General features: G+C 43.4%; 1 protein-coding gene and 1 long non-coding RNA gene across 12 annotated transcripts in view; one reads left to right on the top strand and one right to left on the bottom strand.

The window, feature by feature from the left end:
* arnt2 (aryl-hydrocarbon receptor nuclear translocator 2) overlaps positions 1 to 21983 on the top strand; it is a 347931-nt gene that overhangs the window by 129228 nt on the left and 196720 nt on the right. For all 10 annotated transcript variants that reach the window (XR_011348485.1, XM_069910315.1, XM_069910319.1 and 7 more), the window contains one exon: positions 21716 to 21792. Coding sequence is in view for 9 of the 10 variants with exons in the window: in XM_069910315.1 (XP_069766416.1) it covers positions 21716 to 21792 (77 nt within the window). In the remaining variant the exon portion in view is untranslated. The remainder of the gene's footprint in view (positions 1 to 21715; positions 21793 to 21983) is intronic.
* On the bottom strand, positions 4720 to 8057 carry LOC138749439 (uncharacterized). Of its 2 annotated transcripts, XR_011348638.1 has the most exons (4): positions 7969 to 8057; positions 6930 to 7055; positions 5569 to 5779; positions 4720 to 5475 (listed from the first exon to the last, which is right to left on the bottom strand). It is a non-coding gene; the product is annotated as an uncharacterized lncRNA (long non-coding RNA). The 2 variants fall into 2 exon arrangements; XR_011348637.1 differs by having other exon boundaries at positions 4720 to 5779.

Raw genomic sequence — 21983 nt, 5'->3', positions numbered from 1 at the left:
ATGTCCAGCTCAGCCGTGATGGGCCAGATGGCCGACTCCACCTCCTATCTCTTGTGTCCTTATCAGTAAAGCAAATGTTTGGCCATTTATTTCATTGTGTGTGATTTGCTGTAAATGATTTGGCTGCCTTCGATCCCTACAAAATTGTTCAAAAGTACTTGATTCCTTGCAAAATCTTTTGATATTTGAATATTAAGGAAATCAGGGATATGAGATTAGTGTGCAAAGTGTTGCTGAGGTTAAAGAACAGATGTGGTCTAATTACGTAGCAGAACGGGATGAGGGGCTGAATGGCCGAATCTTGCTATTTCATATGAGGTACTCCTGAGGATATAGAAGACAGAATATAAATCCTGTATTTTTTTTCCTACTGTAGATTAAATATTCAGAAGACTCCTTTCATAATGATCTTATTCTTGTAGCATAATAAGTACTCTCGTAGCGATGGTGTATCAGTGCTGCAGCACATTTCTGTGAAAGCTGCATATTATTTGTGGAGCTAGAAATGGTGAGCTCAAAACCCATCATTTAATAACGAGAATGCGAGGCATGGGAAAGGGAGCAGGAGAACATGTGCCCCATTGAACCTACTCTGTCAAATTGAATTCAGTGGATATTAATAATAGCAAAAAATATAAAGCAAAAACATTGTTTTGAGAGCATATTTCAGATTATCCAACAAAACACTGTTCTCCGGTCCTCGGTGCAAAACACATCCAAACATAACACACGTACAGACAAACAATACACATGCAGGATAAGTATTCATATATAAATAAATATTGTTTTGTCAATATAAGAGTCTCGGATGGTTAATGCGAGCAGTTCCTTGGGTCGTTTAACATTCTTTCTGCCAATGGGAAGAAGCTGTTCCTCAGCCTGATGGTGCTGGCTCTGATCCTCTTGTATCTCTTCCCCGACGGGAGCAGCTGAAAGATGCTGTGTGTGGGGTGGAAGGGGTCCTCAATGATTTTTCGCACCCTCTTCAGACGACGAGCCCGGCAGATCACGTCGATGAGGGGGAGGGAGACTCCAGTGAACGTCTCTGCCACTCTTATGGTCCTGTGGATTGACCTCTGATCCATTTCTCTGCAGCAACCAATGTGATGCAGCCGGCCAGGACGCTCTCAATAGAGCTCCTGTAGAAGGTTGACATGAGGGTGGCCGGTAGCCTTGCCTGCTTCAGTCTTCTCAGGAAGTGCAGTCGCTGTTTCTCCTTCTTGACAAGTGAAGAGATATGCTGCATGTCCATGATAGGTCACTAGTTAAGTGGTCTCCAAGGACCTTCATGCTCTCCACTACAGTTATTCATATGTAGTGGAGAGTGGTTCTTCCTGGTGCTCTTGAAATCACAATCATCTCCTTCATCTTGTCTATGTTGAGACTCGAGTTGTATTTAAGATGTTGCTGCAAACTGTTTACTAATGTTGGAAGATCTATTGTCACCTGTTACATTAGTCATCCAATGTAAACGTTATAAAGGCCTCTGCCACTATGGTTTTGTACTGTTGTCCTGCTGCAAGGATAGATCTGCTGTTTAGTGCTGATATTAAATGTAATTTTTAAAATTTAAATCGAGACATAGAGCACAGTAACAGGCCATTTCGGCCTGCAAGCCCATGCTGCCCAAGTTACACCCAATTAACCTACGCCACCAGTACGTTTAGAACGGTAGAAGTAAACTGGAACCCCTGGGGAAAACCCACGCAGACACGGGGAGAACACACAAACTCCTTCCAGATTTTAACTCCAGTCCCAATTGCTGGTGCTGTAACAGCGTTGCGCTAATCGCTGCACTAACCGTGCTGCCCAATTGTGTTGGTATAGTTTGTTATTGACTCTAGACATCATTAAATCTGACAAGGTCAAAAAGGACCCAGGAAAGATCCTTCTCTTCTTTTGTGGCTGATTAATTGATTATTCTTGGATGCTGTTTAGGGGACATTTCAACTTCAAGTACATTTTACTCTTGGATGAGTTCTTTATTTATAATACCAAAAATTTTCCACCCTTGAGGTCCTGTAGATTCATCTCCGATCTATTTCTCTGCAGCAAGCGTACCACTCTGTGGTGCAGCTAGTCAGGATGCTCTTCATTGAGCTCCGGTAGAAGGTTGATGTAATGGTGGCCGGTAGCCTTGCCTGCTTCAGTCTTCTCAGGGTGTGTAGTTGCCGTTGTGCCGTGCTACAATTGAGTTACGCGACCCTGGAGTGCTTTTTCAATTAAGAAAGGGGGAGATTCAAACTAGAGGGCATGGTTTAAGATTGAAGGGGGAAAATTATAAGGGGAACATGAGGGGAAATTTCTTTACGCAGAGGGTGGTGGGGATGTGGAATGAGCTTCCGGCAGACGTGGTCGAGGCGGGATCATTGGTTACATTTAAGGAAAGACTGGATCATTACATGGATAGGAGGGGACTAGAGGGGTATGGACTGGGTGCTGGTCAGTGGGACTAGGAGGGTGGGGATTTGCTATGGCATGGACAAGTAGGGCCGAACTGGCCTGTTCTGTGCTGTAAGTGGTTATATGGTTATATGGTCACTAGTTAAATGAAATTCAAGGAAGCTGGTACCTTTCACTCTCTCCACTACAGAGTGGTTGAGGGTGGTTGTTCCTGGTCCTCCTGAAGTCCATGATCATCTCCCTCTTCTTGCCCATGTTGAGACTCTGGTTGCTACTCTCACACCACACCATGAGATTTTCTGCCTGTAGGGTGGCTCAACGTTGTTGCTGATGAGGCCGACGACTGTTGTGAAATTGCAAACTTGATGACGCTGTTGGAGCTGGATCTGGCCATGCAGTCATAGGTCAATAGCATGAACAGGAGCCGGCTGAGCTCAATGCCCTGAGGTTCCCCACGACTCAGCGTGGCAGTGCTCGACCCGGAATACACATACAAGCATAAGCTGTTTGAACTTGAGAAAGACACTGAATAAAATGTTGACTGAAAGGTTTGGCTGTCATTCACCTTCTGCTGTTGCTGCAGTCTCGTGTGTGCGCGCGCGTGCGTGTCCTCAAATGAGTTAACTGTTTGTAAATGGATAACATGGATGTCAAACGTGGTGCTTTCATATTTTTTGATGAACGTTATATTAATTTCAACCAGATTTACCAAATGTTTGCAGTTTTTAAACCTGGCCTTTAATTTTATTTCATTAACTCCAGTCCCAATTGCTGGTGCTGTAACAGCGTTGCGCTAATCGCTGCACTAACCGTGCTGCCCAATTGTGTTGGTATAGTTTGTTATTGACTCTAGACATCGTTAAATCTGACGAGGTCAAAAAGAACCCAGGAAAGATCCCACTCTTTATTTCATTCAGAAAAACACAGCTTATTACGTTGTATGGAACTCTTTGCAGAATCTCTTAGACATCCCAAATATTGAAAAATATGAATATTTGGATAAAAATATAGAAATATTAAATGCAATTCCATTTGTCATTATATATCACCTTTGCCTCCAAAGTGTGTGCCGTAGATTCCAGCCACAATTTAAAATGTTTCTTATTAAACTTCATCCACCAAAAAGCAGCAGTCTTAAAAATGGATCAAAGTACTTCTGTTTAGCTGGAAGTTTGTGACACCCGAGGGAGGGACTAAAGAAGATGGAATCTGGAGCAGAAGAATAACCTGCTGAAGGAATTCAATGAGTTGGGCAGCAGCAGTGGGAGAAAAAGGTTGGAGAGCATTTTCGGAGGAACCCTTGATCGAGACTGAGGAGGTAGCCAGTATAACGAGGACAGGGTGGGAGGAATTGGACAGGATCAGTACCGATTCAGGGAGGGGTGAGGGAATCTGTCAAGTAGAGAAGGTGAAAATTGTGATAAAGTGCAAGCTGTTAGGGGAAAAATAAAGGACAAATTGGACTAGATGGAACCAGAAGTCAAAAGGGACACGGTTAGTGTAGCAGCGCTGTTACAGCACCATCAATCGGGACTGGGGTTCGAATCCTGCGTTTTCTGTAAGGAGTTTGTATGCTCTTCCCGTGTCTCTGTGGGTTTTCCCCAGAGGTTCCAGTTTCTTCCCTCCATTCAAAACATACCAGGGGTTGTAGATCGATTGGGTGTAACTGGGGGGCATGGGCTCATGGGCCTGTTACCATGCTGTAGTCTAAAATTAAAATTCATTCAATAGATATGGACTTTGCAGGCTGATTCAGCATTTAATCACCCGTCCTAAATTGCCCTTGAGAAGGTGGTGGTGAACTCCCTTCTCGAACCACTGCATTCTTTGAAATGTAGGTACACCCTCAATGTTATGAGGGAGGAAGGTCCAGGATTTTGTCCGAGTGCAAGTGAAGAGACATATTTGGATGGTGGGTGGCTTGTAGGGCAGTTTGGTGTGCCTCTTCTTTCACTGCCCTGCCCTTTTACCAGGTGGGGCCATATGGGTTTGAAGGCTTTCTCTTAAGTTGGCGAGTTGCCTGTAAACAGTACAAGCTACTGCGCACACGATGCAGTTTGTGAATGGATGTGGGTGGGTTGTTCATCAAACAGGCTGCTATGTCCTGTTGAGCTTCATGAGTGTTCATTCATGCAGGCAGGTGGAGAACATTCCAGCGCACTCCTGACTGGAACCTTGTAGAATTATCTGCCAAAGAATCTGGCTTTTACATTTTAGATGGGATTGTGTATTGAGTTGCAAGCAGTGAAAATAAATGGCTACTTGATTATAATAACAATAATGACTTTATTGCCATATTCATTATACAACGTACATGTGCTTCAAGATTCTGCTCTGGCCAAACAGGTACATTAAAATCTTTGTTATCAAAGTTGGAGCAATCGGAAAAAAATTAATTAAACAGGTAAAAAATTGGTGCCCCCTAGTGGTTCTCATTCACGCAACACGCAACCAGAAAATTAACTTACTCTACATTTATTAATCCCCGTCGGTGCTTGATACTATGGATTTTACTGTATGCATTAAATTAAATACAGAAGATGATTAACAAAAGTACTGTTTGGGCCCTTGAGTGGTGGAAGGGATGCTCCATCTCCTCAGCTTGAACGGGAACTGCTGCCGTGAACACCTTTGATCTGTGCATTCCTGGATCACTCAGCATCCTTCCCACCACCATTCCCTGCAACTTGAAATAATCCCCTTTAATGCTTTTGTTCAGTTCTGATCAATGTTCTTTGACCAGCACATTAACTCTGATTCTCTTTCCATATATTTCAATGGACTTTTATTCCTACAGAACAAAGTTGAGCTTAGTTTCCCAGATGCATTTTGAAAAGATTTTGCATTTAAGTAATGTAGTAAAGGCAACTCACAGTGTGGATGACAAATCTGGGAGTTCAAAAGTCGATGAGCAAGTGTGCAGGGGATAAAGTCCTTTTCCCATGAAATGTACCCCACTACAAAATATCTACTTGGACAACCTGGGGAATGACAATTGTTCAACTTTGTGACATGATCCCCAATTCTTCACGTAGTTTCCACGTGCAGTTCCTCGATGTGTTCAAAAATAGCCTGAGCGAAGAATGGGTTGAGATGTAGCCAGATACAAATCACGGCACTTCAGTTCAATGTAGAAGAGACATTATGAGAGCAAATGCAGCTTACCAAATTGCAAGAATCTTGTTCACCTGGAAGAGGTTCATACTTTGATCAATGATTAAGAAGAAGAGTTGTGCACTTGGAAAGATTGAGGAGGGCGCAAGAGTTGAGCAGGGCACATCCGTTTAGTATTTATTTTTTCCAATTCATTTTTCACAGATTAATTTCTGTGGCTGTGGCTTTCTCTGGGTACCATTCCACGCAAAACTAACAATGTCTGAAAAATAATGACAGTAATAAGTGCTCCACTTGTTCTGACAACAGATTAACAAGTACACAGCAAACAAACCTGAGTGGGATAACTATTGTGGGGGATCGTGTCTATTTCTGCACTATTTTGCAGTGCAGCAAAAGTTCTGTGTAAATGCTGTAGCAGAGATGGAATATTTATCATTCTCTTACAGAACTCATTGACCAAAGTGGGCTGATAATAACCATCTCACAGTGCAAAAAAAATGCACATACGTAAATGATCAATTTGCCCAACAGTTCAGAATGTTTATTATTGCTGTCATTTCAAATCACTTCCCTTTTATTGAACCAACCACGATTTGTCTCGTGAATAAAACCTCACACTGCTCATTACAAGGCATTCACAGCAACTCCTTAACTGTTGCCACTGAAGCTTTGAAGCGCAATGTCTGGATTTGGTGATCGGTGACAATCGAGTTCAATTCCCTGACTAAAGTAGGTCTGATAATAATGATCAAAAAGCAGATGATTAGAATTCCATGAGAAGCATTGGAATGGATTATCTGAGATAACGGGAATGTATTGTGACGATTAAATCTTTCTGCGATGATGTTCAGGGGGGTTTACATTATAGGAGCAAAAATGAAGGCAGCCATTCATCCAGAGGCTTGATACCATCGCAACGGCGTGAGTGAATAGACGCTGCTGTTTGCACATTTCATTGGGACTACCCATGATTTTAGTTTGGAAAGCAATATTGACAAAAATCTGATGCATTTGCGGGTTTGTTCATTATTTATTTTGAGGTGATACGTTTATCGAAAGGTCTACCCTACGATGGGCCTCAGACATTGATGTACGGTTTCATTATTTATACTAATTCAGATGTCTTCGACACATTAGCATGGTAGATATTCTCTCTGCGTTCTGTATATGCCGGCATGTGAGACAGACCTTAAATGTCACCCCAAAACCTTAATAGCGAAGTCTCAGTGCTCCCCCTTGCCAGGTATAAAATCTGAACCTCAATAGCGAAGTCTCAGTGCTGCCCCACACAAAGTATAACATCTGAACCTTGACAGCAAAGTCTTAGTGTTTCCCCCACGCCAAGTATAAAATTCGAACTTTAACAGTGAAGTCTTAGCATTCTCCTGTGGGAAGTATAAAATACGAACCTTAGCAGCGAAGTCTCAGCTCTCCCCCGCCGGGTCCATCCACCCATTCCGACTGCCGTCAGCTCTGTATAGGCTTAAAACTGATTATTCAGTCACAGGATGGCCCATTCTTCGATGGAATGTTAGCTGATTGTAAGCAGTATGTATTAACCTCACTACTTTGTAAATTATAGGGCTGTCAAGTAATTTTAAAGATTAATTATGATTAATCTTACTTTTAAAAATGGTTCCCTTGGGTAATTTTGGTTTTAATCACATATAATTGATGCAATTACTGCATCCGTCTCATTTATGTATGTTTAAATATGTTGAGAATGTATAGAATGGCGTGGGGGTAAAAATCAAACTGAACTGTTTATGGTGAAGATTGCGAAGAATGATATTGGCTTTCAGTTTAAGTGGATACAATTGCCTTGCTGTCTACCCAACAAATCACCAGTAAGTTTAAAAGACATTCATTTCCTGTAGTTCTGCCTTTATTCACTCAGCAGTTGTTTTCACATTTTATTTAGGAACGTAATAATTAGGAGCAAGAGTCAGTTTATGTGGTTTTGTGCTCACTCGGCCTTGTAAAAAGATAATGGCAAGTCTTCTACCCCAGTGGTGTTTTCTCGCATCATCATCCCAGTGTTGAATGGACATAACGACAGAGCCTCTGGGTTAGAAAATTCCAGATCACATCCCTTTTAGTGACAGAGTGGTCCATATGGGACTGGTGAACCAGATGGTGGTGAAACGTGATGGACAGAGGCAGACGAAGAGAGAGGGAGGAGGCCAGAAAAGCCAAGGGGGTCAGGTGGAGGAAGACGAGCATTGCGGGGTGGAGTGGGTGACGAGAGGACAAAGGCTGCCAATGCTGGAATCTGATAAGAATAAAGATAGACTGGGGGAACCAAAGGGGGATGAGAGAGAGCGAGGTTCCAGTGGAAAGATGGAGGAGGAAAAACTAAAGAGGAGGGGGTTTGAGAATGGATGGGGTGGTGGGTGAGGTGGAAAGAAAAAGGAGACATGAATTGAAATTTTAAAATGCCATATTTACTATCTTTGGGCTGGTGACTTCCCAGGTGTTGTTCCTCGAGTTTACTTTGGGCTTCACTCTGGCAGTAGAGAAAACACAGTGCAGACAAGTTTGGGTGGGGTGTCAAATTGCCATGCAACAGGAAACTCAGAATAGCCATTATGAGTCGGAGCAAGATGAGGTCTTACAGTAGGCGAGGTTAGAGGAGGTGCGTGTGAAATTTTGCAGATGCAGGAAGCAGCCTCAGTGCAGATGCTGTGAACCAGTGGCTCTATTAGCGATGCCACTGTAATGGAAAAGGTAAGTATAAAGGGAAGCGAAGGGAGAGTATTTTCATTTGGAAGGAGATTGGAATCCGGAGCAATTCTGTTGGAGGGTGTGGCCAAGCCAGCTGCTCTCAGTATCTAAATTCATAGATGGCTATGAACCAATGCTAAAATAAATGGATGGACATGGTGAGCTGAAGGGCCTGTTTCCTTACTGATAGTCAAGTAGTCAAGGTAGCAATTATTGTGGAAAAAAAACCCAGAACAAAACAATACAGAGACAAATTGAAGCAAAGGTACAGCCATATTTATTAAGAAAGATGTTTTAGTTAAAATTGTTAAACTTAAGTGCTGTGAATTGTAATATGCCAAATTAGGATAAGAGATGCTGTTTCTCGACCTTATGCTGGGGAATACTGGAGGTTGAAGCTGGAGAGGCCAGCGTTGGAATGGGGTATGGAACCACAGCTGTCCTTGAGGACTGAACAGGGGTATCATATAAAGTTATCATCCACTTCATAGATTCTCAGAAAATAGTTGCAGGAGAAGGCCTTCGAACCCGCACTGCCATTCAGTATAATCTTTGATGATCATGAAACCCCAGTTCCCTATTTCTCCCCATATCCCTTTGGTTCCTTTAGACACAGGACCATATCCAAAACGCTTTTGAGTATGGCTCATGAACTGACTTCAACGGCTTTCTGTGGTATAGGTTTGCACAAGTTCACAACTCGGGGGGAGGTTTCTCCTCATCACGTATGACCTCCCCCTAATCCTTTGACTGCACCCTCTTGCTCTGGATGTCCTTAACATTGGGAACACAATACACATTTCTCTCCAGAAAATGTTCACTGAAAGCATCTCTTTCTACTGGAACCTTCACCCAAAGGTACAATCAGGGCTCAGGGTTGTGGAAAGGAATGAGGTAAGGGGACAGGTGTTGCATGGGAAGTTCTCATAAGAAAGGCAGTGATTTGTGGAGATAGAACAGTATTGAATACACAATATTTTGGTCTCCAAAAATACAGATGAAGATTGTAAATACTTCCCTTAATTGCAGTTTCTTGTGAAAATGACCAGTTTATCCTTGTTGTTCTCTGTCCTATAACCAGTACTCTGTTCATAGCAATGCACTGTCCTTATCTGCAGGAGTCCTTTTATATGGCGCGTTAAATCCTTTTGGAGATCCAGAGTTCTATGCCCACTGATTCCTCTCTCCCTTGCTGGTTGACGGATTAGATTGTTGTGGAATAGGTTTATCTAGGATAGCACAAAATTGTGTGCTGAAGGTTTGTTTTGTGCTGTAATGTCCTATGTTCTCTGGTTACACATACAAAACACTCTGATAAATATATGAAACATGATGTTTCTTGCAATAAAATCATGTTATGCTTTTCCATGTGCTCTATTGCTACCTCTTTGGTAATGAATTGCCACATTCTCCCAGCAAAAGATTTTAAATTTAGACACACAGGCCCTTCCGGACCAGGAAGCCGTGCTGCCCAATTGATCTGCCACCCCTGAATGTTTTTAGAGGGTGGGAGGAAACCAGAGCACTCAGAGGAAACCCACACATACACGCGGAGAATGTACAAACTCCTTATGTCCAGTGCCGGATTTGAACCTGAGTTGCTGGCGCTGTAACAGCGTTGCACTAACTGTACATCCTAACTGCTGTATGGCTGACTGCTCTATAATTCCTTATCTCCCTCTCTCTCTCTCTTTCTCCCTCTCCCCTCTTCATTGAATATCAGTGCTACATTCTTTTAGTGGTTTCCAAAATGTGTTCAATCTTCCATATTCCTACTTTTAAAAGCTATTCCTTTCCATCTAATACCATCCTTTTGAAAAGCAAGATAATGCAGAATAGGGAGATAACTAAAATATAACAGAAACCATTAAGATTTCAGCTCAATGAGATTTCTTCAGAATCAGAGGAAATTGTAGGCTGCAGAGGGGAGTGGAGGAGAATGCAAGAGGGCAGGAGAAAACTGGGATTTGCAAGGGTGCTGAGGACAAGAAGGGCCCCCTGAAGGCTCCCAATCACGTTGGAAGTTTGGGTCTAGAGCTCAGGTTGCTGATGTTTTGAACAGGAGTCTGTGTGATTGAACATGCTGCAGGAGTGTTGGAAGAAAATCCACAGACACTCAGTGTCTCTGAAGGGACTCTCTTTCCCTTATTGCTAGGGATGCCAGGCAATGCTAATGGTGGCTCTTTGTTTATCTTAAGGCTGGTATATTACATTGTATAATTGCTTGAGGGCAATAGGTGAAGGTACCTTTAATGAGGTAGGGGATCTGTCTATCCCAGCGTGTGGTCTGGCCCTGGTGGATTGAGCAGAAGAGACCGATTAATAGATTAGTTGTCCTGGTCATCCACTGCAGCAAGAGTGCTCTCCAGCCATAGCAGTTGTTTTTGCCACTGGATCAAGGACTCTTGAAGGCAATAGAATGAATATTATAAAGCACGCATGTCCTTTCCATCCTTTTGAATCAAATTTTCAAATCCTACCAAATTTATTCTGCATACCCATGTAAAGGGATTTTCACTGAAGAGTTAGGTTTTCATTCTGAAATTTAATATAACCATGACGTCAGTCCCATGGTTCTGAGGGCTGAGAATGCTGTTTAACCAACTGTGGGCAGTAGGCTTTCTGGCAGGTTCCAGGCCAGCTGCGCCACATCCAATGTGTCTTTGCATCTACAACTTCAGCGAGATGGAATCCCATTAATATTGCTGTATCCCATAATCCAGCTGTGTAATTTTTGGGACTTCAAGCAGATCCGTAGAATTTATCCTGCTCAGTCATACAAAGCTTCAGAGCGTGGCCGCTTAATTTTCATGCCTATTTGTACATCATATTTAAAATAGACTTTTAAGACTAACTTTTTAGAAAAGTTTGTATCTTTATATTCCTTCATGGTGCTCAATATATTGATTGAAGAGCTATGTTTAATAATCTAGTTGCTTAAAGATTTGCTGTAATAAAATAGAAGTCCAATATTACTTACAATAAAAATAAACTATAATGTTTAATCATAGTTTATTTTATCATCTGTATAAGATAGAATAATGGACTCCTACATTCTATTTCATTAGAGAGCAAATCTTAATCAGCTGGATTAAATTCCATGCATTCATATTGCAATTTCTTAATGTTTTCATTCCTAATTTTATTCTGTTAAGATAGTTGATGAATAATGTCTAGTGCTTGTTTCAATTTGCACTATATAAAGGAAAATGCAGTTTAAGCAATTTCTGCATCTCATTGTCGAGGAGCAGCATCCATTCACTATCCACTTTTACACAAATCCTAACCCATTTTATTCTCCCCTGCATTCCCATCAATTTTTCCCAAATTCTGCTGCTTACTAACAAACCATGAGTGATTTGCAGCCGCAGATTAAACCTGTGTGCTTTTGCAACGTGGGAGGAAACCTGAGCACCCAGAGGAAAGCCACGTGGTCACAGGGAGATCATGCAAATTCCACCCTGTCAGCACTAGAGATCAGGATTGAACCCAGATCACTGGCGCAGTGAGAGTTGAGCTGCACTTGGTGCACAACTATGCTGCCCTCGTCCGATTCTATCCTCATGCGATTTTTCCTGGGCCGCTGTGTCTGCTCTGCTATATATAGCTGGAAGCATGCAAAGATAATTCAGATTTATTCGAAACAACTTTCTTTTTAAAGGAATTCATTTCTTCGAGCTATTGGAACAAAAAAACTGTCAAGAATGTTGGACAATTAAACTCAGCTGAGAGAAGTTTGTTTGTGGAACCATGGCCAGAATGAAATAATAATCTGTCTATTTGGGTTTCTTTGAAGAATTTATTGTTCAGAGAATTCTTTTTCTAATCCATTTGGGTTTTAAAGGAAATTCTTCATCCCTTCAGAAATGTTCTTAATTGGATTTGATTAGAAATGAAATAAACATAGAAGGTCACTGATAGGGAAGCATGTTCTTATTCCCTTGATATATTTGAATATTGTGAAAATATAGTATTAGGTTCATGATTAAGGAAATTGAAACTTGAGACTAGAGTATTTTTTAAGAGGATCACCATCAATATTTTTAGGACACATTCCACTGAAAAGCAACTGTGGTGGTAACACTTAATATAGCGCAGGGTCAGCTAATCAAAGAGCTCAAAGCAGTTCTTGGCATGAGAAATATCTGCATCTCAAGGCTGTGGAATATGCCCACCATTTCATAGAGTTGACGTTGCAGAGGACGTGTCGGGGAGTGGATTGCAGAGTATAGTGTGAGGAATGTAGGGAAGGGCTGGTCGTCCAGAGGGTGGATCAATATTTTGGTGTTGGCAGTAGAGGAAGTAGGGCCCTTTAGCAATCAGCATGGTTGGAGAGCTCAAAGTTCCGAGGGACCATTCAGTGATATAGGGAAGCCCCAGACCATGCAATGGGGTGTGGGAGTGGTGATCATTTAAGGGAGAAAGATTAAAGTTAACTTAGTTGAAGAAGGCACATATGTAGAAGGTCGATACACAAAAGTGCTGGAGAAACTCAGCAGGCTCTGCAGCATCCAGAGGAGCCAAAAGATATATGACTAACATTTTGGGCCTGAGCCCTTAGGACCTGCTGAGTTTTCCAGCACCTTTGCGTATTAACTGCAATCACAGCATCTGCAGACTTTCTTGCTTCACTCACCAATCTAGAAGGGATGGGTTCAACTCACATAGAGCACAGAACGTTACAGAACAGTACAAGCCCTTCACCCCATGGTGTTGTGCCAAACTTTGTAAACCTACTCCACAACAATGTAATTTTCCCCACTTCGCATCTACAACCCTCTATTTTTTTTTTAAACATCCATTTGCCAGTCCTTTCATGGTTGGGCATTAAGATGGTTCCAAAAGTAGCCACAGTTCATCACTTCCCGTGTTTAGAATTTTCAAGTAAGTCTAGTTAGAGTTGGAGGCTCTACTGTCAGTGATAGGATGAAGCAAGGGGCAGGTACATAAAGGATGCGTGGGAGGGTAAATAAAGGCTACAGAGGAAGGTATGTAGGAGGATATGTAGAGCGAGAGGAATGCAAGGCTTTTGTCGACAGTTGTGTGACTACAACTGCTGACTGAAATTCCATTAGTTCCCCTTGAGGAAGGACGATAAAACTGTGGTCCTGCCAAATATGCTTTAACTGCACATTTAATCAGCAAATAGTTTTTGCAGATAATATCAATTAATTTAGGTCAGATTCCAACTCTTGCTTAATTTTGTCTCATGTCATAATTGATCCAGCAAAATACATCAAACTTTTCATTTTGGAAAAGTTAATTAAATCTCACTTTAAGAAGAAAAAAATATCCTAGTAATTGTGTTTAAAAAAAATTTATAATTATTTCTCAGTAATTGTAAACTCCTAAAGTGCTAAATAGGATTAAAAAGGTTACTGTAATAGGTGTTTTGAGTGATGTAATGGTTCCTAATACGTTATTTGTCCTTGGTGTTGGATCTGATTCTATTCCAAATGAGAAGCTATAAAATTGAGTCTATTTTGAGTTGAATTTTGCTCTTTGAGGTGACCATCCTCTCATCTCAGGTTCACAAGGATTGTGGAGGATGGGGTATTCATCGAATCCAGGAATATGGAGAGCAAAAAAAAACTTTTGATGTCAATTCATAGATAGTACTGATATGATCAAACTCCCATCAATACAGAACAGAACAGTAGAGTGTTTAACTGGCAATGTGAGGTTGGTCTTTATAAATTGTTAAATGTTGGTATACAGGTACACAATCCTTTATCTGGAACCTTTGGGAGAACAATGTTTTCTGAATTTTGGATTTTTCTTGATTTCAGAACAAAAGCCAGATTTAAGCCCACCCGAATTGTGCTGCTGTATCCACCCCCTTCCAATCACGCTGGCTTCTCTCTCACTCTCGCTCACCCGAGTCATGCTGCCGTCTCTCCTCCCCCCACCCACCCGCGTCACGCTGCCGTCTCTACCCCTGCCCACCTGAGTCGCGCTGCCATCTCTCTCCCCCCTCGCCCACCCAAGTCGCGCTGCCGTCTCTCTCCCCCCTCGCCCACCCAAGTCGCACTGCCATCTCTACCCCCCCAGCCCACCCGAGTCGCGGTGCCATCTCTACCCCCCAGCCCACCCGAGTCGCGCTGCCGTCTCTACCCCTGCTCACCTGAGTCGCGCTGCCGTCTCTACCCCTGCTCACCTGAGTCGCGCTGCCGTCTCTACCCCCGCCCACCCATCGCGCTGCTGTCTCTCTCCCCCCTCGCCCACCCAAGTCGCGCTGCCGTCTCTCTCCCCCCCCTCGCCCACCCAAGTCGCACTGCCATCTCTACCCCCCCAGCCCACCCGAGTCGCGGTTCCATCTCTACCCCCCCAGCCACCCGAGTCGCGCTGCCGTCTCTACCCCTGCCCACCCGAGTTGCACTGCCGTCTCTTTCCCCCCGCCCACCCGAGTCACGGTGCCATCTCTACCCCCCCAGCCCACCCGAGTCGTGCTGCCGTCTCTCTCCCCACCCACCCGAGTCGTGCTGCCGTCTCTCGCTCTGCCCACCCGAATCACACTGCCATCTCTCCTGCCCCGCCTGCCCAAGTTACACTGCTGTCTCTCTCTCTCTCTCTCTCTCCACCCCCCCCCCCCCCCCCCCCCACCTTCCGCTGTACAGCACAGTAATAGGCCCTTTTGGACAGACGGTGCCGGATTCGAATCCCTGTCGCTGGTGTTGTAACAGCGTTGCAGGAACCGCTGCGTGAACCATGCTGCCCCATGTAGAACTGCTCTCCTGTGCTGCTAAAAGAAATCGAGAGTGACTTGCTATTTTCTCGGTGATTAAGTGGAAGTTGAGGGGTAATGATGGTAGACCTCTCAACTTAATTCCGAACTGTTAGAATGTAGTTTCAGTGCCTCCTGAGGAGAAGAATGCAACTGATTGAGGAGCTGTTCTGTGGGCTCATCCTAAGGCCATCTTAACTGCAGCTTCTCCAGTCTGACCCAAAGAGTCCCAGGACTTCGGTTCTGTGTTTTCAAGAAGGCTCTGATTCAAGATTTAAGATTCCTTTATTGTCATGTAATTAAAAACATTGCAATATTACACGAATTTGTTTTAATCTGCCATAAGGCAGGCAGGTTTGCCATCGGCGGCAATTGCCTGACGCACCTTTTACGGTCAGAGAAAGAGAAGCAAAAGAGGGTTACCGCCCAGAGTCAACAAGTGACAGTGGATTAGCTTACAGTGCTCCCGCAGCCTCATGGTCTTGAGTCCAAACCATCACAACTTGGGATTAGGAAACCTTCAGCGCCCTCGGCACCCTCTCTCGCTTCCTGGTTCTGATAGATGTCACAATGCCAGGGATGTGCCGGAAATTCGAGTCGGGGGCCAGCTGTAGGGGATGCTGAAGAGGCCGGAGGTGGATAAGTCACTTGGATTACATTGCCAGGGACCTGCAAGAGGTCGCTGAATGGGTTGTGAATACATTATTAGTGAAATCAGGAAAGGCCAGAGTCAGGAAGGTTCTAGAGGACTAGAAAATTGCAAATGTCACTCCACTTTTGAAGAAGGAAGAGAGGCAAATGATCAGTAACTATAAGCTGGTTTGTCTGATTTCAATGGTTGGGAAGATTTAAGAGTATATTATTCAGGATAAATGGGCCAAAGTTTCATTCAAGGATGATCTTGCTTGACAAATTTGCTGGAATTTTCTTTGAGGAGGTAATGAACAGGACAAAGGAGAGTCAGTAGATGTTGTTTATTTGGATTTCTGAAGGCCTTTGCCAAGGTGCCACACATAAATGTGATAGTAGTTCATGGTATTTTGGGAAAGGTAGTAGCATAGGTAGAAGATTGGTTGACTGGCAGAAGGCAAAGAGGGGGAATAAAGAAATCTTTTCCTTCCTGGCTGCCGGTGACTTGGGGTGTTCCGCAGGGATCGATGATAGGGCCAACACTTTTCTTGCATTGTAAATTATTAGTTGATGGAATTGATAACTTTGTCGTCAAATTTCAGATGTTATGAAGGTAGGTGGTGGGGCGGGTAATGTTGAGGAAGCAGGCAGTGCGCAGAGAGACCTGGACAGGTTGGGAGAATGGGCAAAAGGGTGACAAATGGTGACAGTGTATGGTTGTGCACTTTTTTATTATAAATGGAAAGAAGAAAGTGGAGATCCAAAGGGACTTGGGAATCTAGAGCAGAATTCCCTAAAGGTTAACTTACTGTTTGAATCGGTAGTAAGGAAAGCAAATGCAATGCTAGCATTTATTTTGAGAGGACTAGACTCCAACAGCAAAGATATATTGCTGACACTTTATAAGTTGTGCACTTTATAACATTTGGAGAGTTTTTACGATTTAAATTTTGAGTTCTTTTGAAGAAAAGTTTCCCCAAATCCTTGAGTCAATGTTAAAGTTGTCATAAGTTACAAAACATAAACTTATCCATAAAATAGAAACAAACATGTCAGCAAAAATATCAATATAATAACTTTATGTGTCTATTTAGACCTTATGACACAAAAAATTGCCATTCATTAATATGCTTCGCTGAAACATCCACTACTGTTTCTCCCCGCCCCCCTCCCTTCCAGGAAACCTAAATATTTGCCCAATTTTTGTGTGTAGATTTTCAATTTATCAAACTTTGGCCTTTTCTGAGGCCCACTCCTGAGATGAAGATCCTTCTCCCCCCCCCCAAATTCTTCCAACCTCTAAGTAAAATCACATTTGGAGTGTTGAGAGCAGTTTTTGGCCCCGTTTAAGGAAGGATGTACTGGCTTCGGAGAGTGTCTAGAAGAAGTTTACAAGAATGATCCAGGGATGTGAACATATGAGGAGCATTTGATGGCTCTAGGCTTGTACTTGCTTGAGCTTAGAAGGGTGGGGGGGGGCCTCTGAAAAGTTCTGATGATTGAAAGGGCTGGATAGAGTGGGCGTGAAGAACATGGTCCCAGCCGTAGAAGAGTATAGGGCCAGAGGGCACAGCCTTAGAAAAGAATGTTCCTTTAGAACAGAGGTGAGGAGAAATTTCTTCAGCCAGATGGTGATGAATCTGAAATTCATTTCCATTGAGGCAAGACATTGGGTAGGTTTAAAGCAGAGGTTGATAGGTTCTTGATTAGTAATGGTGTCAAGCGGGGAGAAGGCAGGAGAATGGGGTTGAGTGGAAGAATACATCAGTCATGATTTGAATGGCAGAGCAGACTCGATGGGCCAAATGGCCTAATCCTGCTAATCTCTTATCATCTTCTAGACATCCTTAAAAAGCCATCGTTGAAGTTCTGGGATCCATAATGATGAGGGAATAAAGTCTGAGTTTGTAAATGGACTTTTTTCACTAGTTGCTGAGCAACGATTTGGATGCGCTGTGAAACTGGCCAATATTTCATGTTGGTAAGGATGGACTCCGCTGATGTTAGCAAGATTGCTGCTGGCCAGCCCCCCCCCCCTCCTTAATATTTCACAGTATTTTTGGCTGAAGTGCAAAGCACTTGATTGTGCACATCCATTGACTGGCTACCCTTTCAGAGATATCCACAGAAGGACTTGTCCATTACTTAATTTTTCAGTGACAGGGTTCTCCCAGTGGCCAACCATTTCAGTTCTGCACCCCACTCCCGACGCTGACATGTCTGCCCATGGCCTCGTGCACGGCCAGACCAAGGCCACCCAAAACTTGGAGGGGCAACACCTAATATTCCAGCTGGGTCCTCTCCAACCAGATGGCATTAACATTGACTTCTCCAGTTTCTGCTAGATTATCCCTCTGTCTCCTTTCTGCCTGCCAAGATTCGTTAATCTGCGGAATTGCTTATAGCACGGGTGTCTGTGGACCCCAAACATTGATTTTAGGATGCCAAGCTAACAGCCACAAACTCAAAAATGGACTCTTAGACGGGCGACGTGGGGGGCGAGACCAGCAGCGCAAGTCTGGTGGGCGAGAGACTGGCAGCGCAAGTCGAACAGGCAGAGGGGGAGGCAGCACCGCGACTGGAAGGGGGTGGGGGAGGATACAGCAGCACAATTCAGGTGGGCTTGAATCTGGCTTTCGGAAATCCAGAAAATTCCGAAATTCGGAACACACTGTCCCCCAAGGGTTCCGGATAAAGGATTGTGTACTTTTATGTGGAGTTTAAAGGTCTTATTATAGGGTTTGAGTCACAGTTTTCTGTTTTCCTGCTTCCTGAATCATGACGTATATGCATCTGTTCCGTGACTCAGCTGTAAGGTGGTTTGAAATCTTGGACCCCAACTACCGCGTTCTAATGAGGTTTAACTGTATAGACTGTTTGACCTGAAGCATTGTGTTTTTACTTCAATCACGGCATTTGCAGACTTTCATGTTTTACCTCATTCTTCAGGAACCTGGCTTCTGGAGTCTTTCCCTCTCCCAGCCTGTTGGCCTTTGTATAGATCCTGTGTTGATGTTAATCTATGGACGATCTGAGGTATCTATATTTGACTTGGTAACTGAGTTTCAGAGTGAGTGGAATGTACTTTGTTCATCAAGAACATTTGGTATCTGCCACCTATCCGGGGGTGGGGGGGTGGGGGGCGGGGAGGTGGGGGGAGGATTTTGGATGTTAAAAAGGAAAGGAACCTTACAGAGAGGGGAGTTACAAATTCTCTTTTCATGATCTGCAGCTTGCGACAGGAGGAGGAATTGGAAGATCATTTCAAAAAATAGTCTGGCTTCTGTCCCAACATTGGCTTTCGGTGTCTGCCATGGCCATTGTAATACTGGTCAACATTTTGTCTTGGGCTGGGTAGGTGAGTTGTGGAGTAACTACTTGGAGTCACGGTTATTCTTGGTCAGTTCTTCATGGTAAAGCTAATTATTTGTCGCTTCCTGAAATGAGTAAAGTATTATGTTTAGATGTTATCTCGGACATGATTGATGTAGCTGAATGCGAAATGCAGGAGTGATCACATGCTAGTGGTCGGCATTTCACTATTGGCTTATAGCCACGATAAATAGGTGACAGATGGGCAATATGACCATGTAACATTCGTGTGAGATCAGGAAACCTTGTTGCACCATGCCAGGTTCTTGACGTTTGCCTCCTTCCACCTCCTCTCTGTGTGAGCGTTTTTAGGCTGTGCAATGAAGGGCCTTTCTCTTCTCCCCGCCTCACCCATGAAGCCTGCAGAGTAGCGCTGGAAAGGTTGGCTGCTGCTCATGTTCACTCTTGCTGAGGTACCAGGAAGGAGTTCTCCCTCTGTTTGCAGCTAAGATAGGTGAGTAAAACATGAAAATCTGGAGATGCTGAGGAAAAACACAGAGATGCTGGATGAACTTTGCAGGTCTCACAGTGTCCATAGGAGCTAAAGATATTTCACCAACGATTCAGGCCTGAGCCCTTCCTCAAAGTTCCTCGAGGAAGGGCTCAGGTCTGAAAGGTTAGTAATATTATCTTGACCTCCTATGGACGCTGCGAGACCGGCTGAGTCCATCGAGCATCTCCGTGTCTTCCCTCTAAGTGGCGCAGAGATGGCTTTGTCGTACTGCCTAATTTGAATCTGTCCTGTCCACCTAATGATGATGGGCCAGGAACTGTGTGTTAAAGACTGCCTACAGCATGCTGACGATACTGCATTCCTTATACCATGTTAATAAATTAACATCACAAATTTTGTTTGTACAATGCATTGGGTCAAATGAGCATTTTCGAGCAATTTTGATATTTTACTGTTCCTGCAGCCTCTCCAACTTTTACGACTCATTTTAAAAAAAAGTTGATAGTTCCTTTTCCATCATGCTTATGTGCAAAAGTGAATTTGAATCTTCAACCTGTTATAATACCTCCTGGCCCTGAAAACTGAAAATTATGACAGCCTGATCAGTAGTTTGTGCTAACCAGGAAACAGCATGTGCCACTTATCCAGGTTCCCATTTTCATCTTGTGTTCCCCAAAACTGATATTCACAGGAAATGTGCTTTGTGTGGTTAGTGTAGATATTCCCAGCATCACTTCTAGCTCTACCTTCCTTCCTATATCTGTCCATACCTGCTGGCCTGTGCTTCTTCCCCCTTCCTCCTTCCTCTCCACTACTTCTCTCCCCTTCCCCTGCCTTTTTATTGAGACGCCTGCCTGTTTTTCTTCTTATTCATGACGGATGACCCAGGCCTGAAATGTTGGATGCCGTGTAGTTCCATTGGATGCTGCATGACCTGCTGAGTTTCTCCAGCACACTGACGCCAGTATCTACAGGTTTTCTTGTTTAACTTCAGCGTTATGGTTTATGCAATGCTATAACGAGGCCAGCGACCCCAAATCAAATCCGGTGGTGTCTCTAAGGTGTTTGTACATTCTCCTCATGACCTGCATAGGTTTTTTCCCCATCCTCCTATTTGTACGGAGTTGGTAGGTTGATCGGGTGTAATTGGCCAACATTGGTTTTGTGGGCTGGAAGGGCCTTGTACCATGCAGTATCATTAAAAATTTAAAAAAAAGCATTGTCCACCAACTATCTTAAGTTTTAAATAGTCAAATTTGTCGTAAGTGGCTCTGCCGAATCTTCAACATGCACCTTTCCCCTTACCATGTATCAGATTCTCCAAACCTGCGAAGTTTGGACCTCAAACTCTTTACAGGAGTATCGGAGCCAGCACCACCAGGTTGAGGAACAGCTTCTTCTCTCGGGCAGTGAGAATGCTGAACGACCACAGGGACTGCTCACACTAACCCTCCGAGGCTCTCATATTAATGGAGCAATATTTATGTATTTGTACAGATGAAATACTTGTCCTGTATTGCTTGTTTGTATGCGTGTTATGTCTGGTTGCATGTGTGCATGCTTTGCACCAAGGACTGGAGAATGCTGTTTCATCGGGATGTACTTGTACAATCAGATGACAATAAACTTGATTTTAATCACTAGCTCTCTCTGGCATCAGCATTTGTAACTTCAGTGAAGGAAAATGGTGTTAGGTTGGAGATGAACAACTATCTAATTGAATGGCCCAACAGCTGGAGGGACTGAACTGCTTGTCCCTACTCTCCTCCTTTCATAATTCCTTCGATAAAGTTCCCTTCCTTTCCTGCATAATGTCCAATTCTTTGTCCAAGCTTTTGCCCTCACCTCAAAAATATTTTTTGTGCACTGTTTTTTTTAAAAATCGATCCTTGTTGAAACCCGGGCTATTTTTATGCAATAAATGTTTTCTTTAATGCAAACTCTTTTACAAATGCTCATTCAATTGAGTCAAGTTCATTTGTGTGCAGGTGAATACACTGCCCACATCTGATGGATGAAGCAATAGATCCAACATATTGTTCTTGTGATAGATTTTTTAGGTCATTTTAAAACGTAAAATAATACACGCCCATGAACATTCAGTGTTGAATTGTATCTCATGCTCATCATTCTTTATAAGAGCAATGTGATCTTTTCACATTGTCTGTTCCTGCAGGGTGTATACTAGAACAGTTGGATGTTTGGCAAACTTAAATTCTGCTGAAGTTTACAGAAATCATAGCAGTGGGGTTTGTTAATAATAACAGCGTGACATATTCTTTGTTTGGCAGGAATGAGCATTCCAGAGGAGGAGTCAGATGGTGGGCAAAGCAGTAAATTTTGCCTAGTTGCAATTGGACGTCTTCAGGTACTTGAACGCGAGAATTGAGGAAATCAGGCGGGTACACTTTCTAACCAACAGGCAGCTTCAATCCAGCTACTACACTTTGAAACTGGAAAGGAGGAACCCTCTGGGTAAAAACAGAGATTTATCGTGAGCTTTCCATGCGCCCCCTTTTCCCCACTCCTACCAAACCATCAGATTTCAAAAGCAGGTGG

Source organism: Narcine bancroftii, chromosome 14, assembly GCF_036971445.1.
Source record: "Narcine bancroftii isolate sNarBan1 chromosome 14, sNarBan1.hap1, whole genome shotgun sequence".
NCBI classification, from domain to species: Eukaryota; Metazoa; Chordata; class Chondrichthyes; order Torpediniformes; family Narcinidae; genus Narcine; species Narcine bancroftii.
The sequence above is the reverse complement of the archived record's forward strand: the minus strand, read 5'-3'. Positions and strand labels throughout refer to the sequence as shown.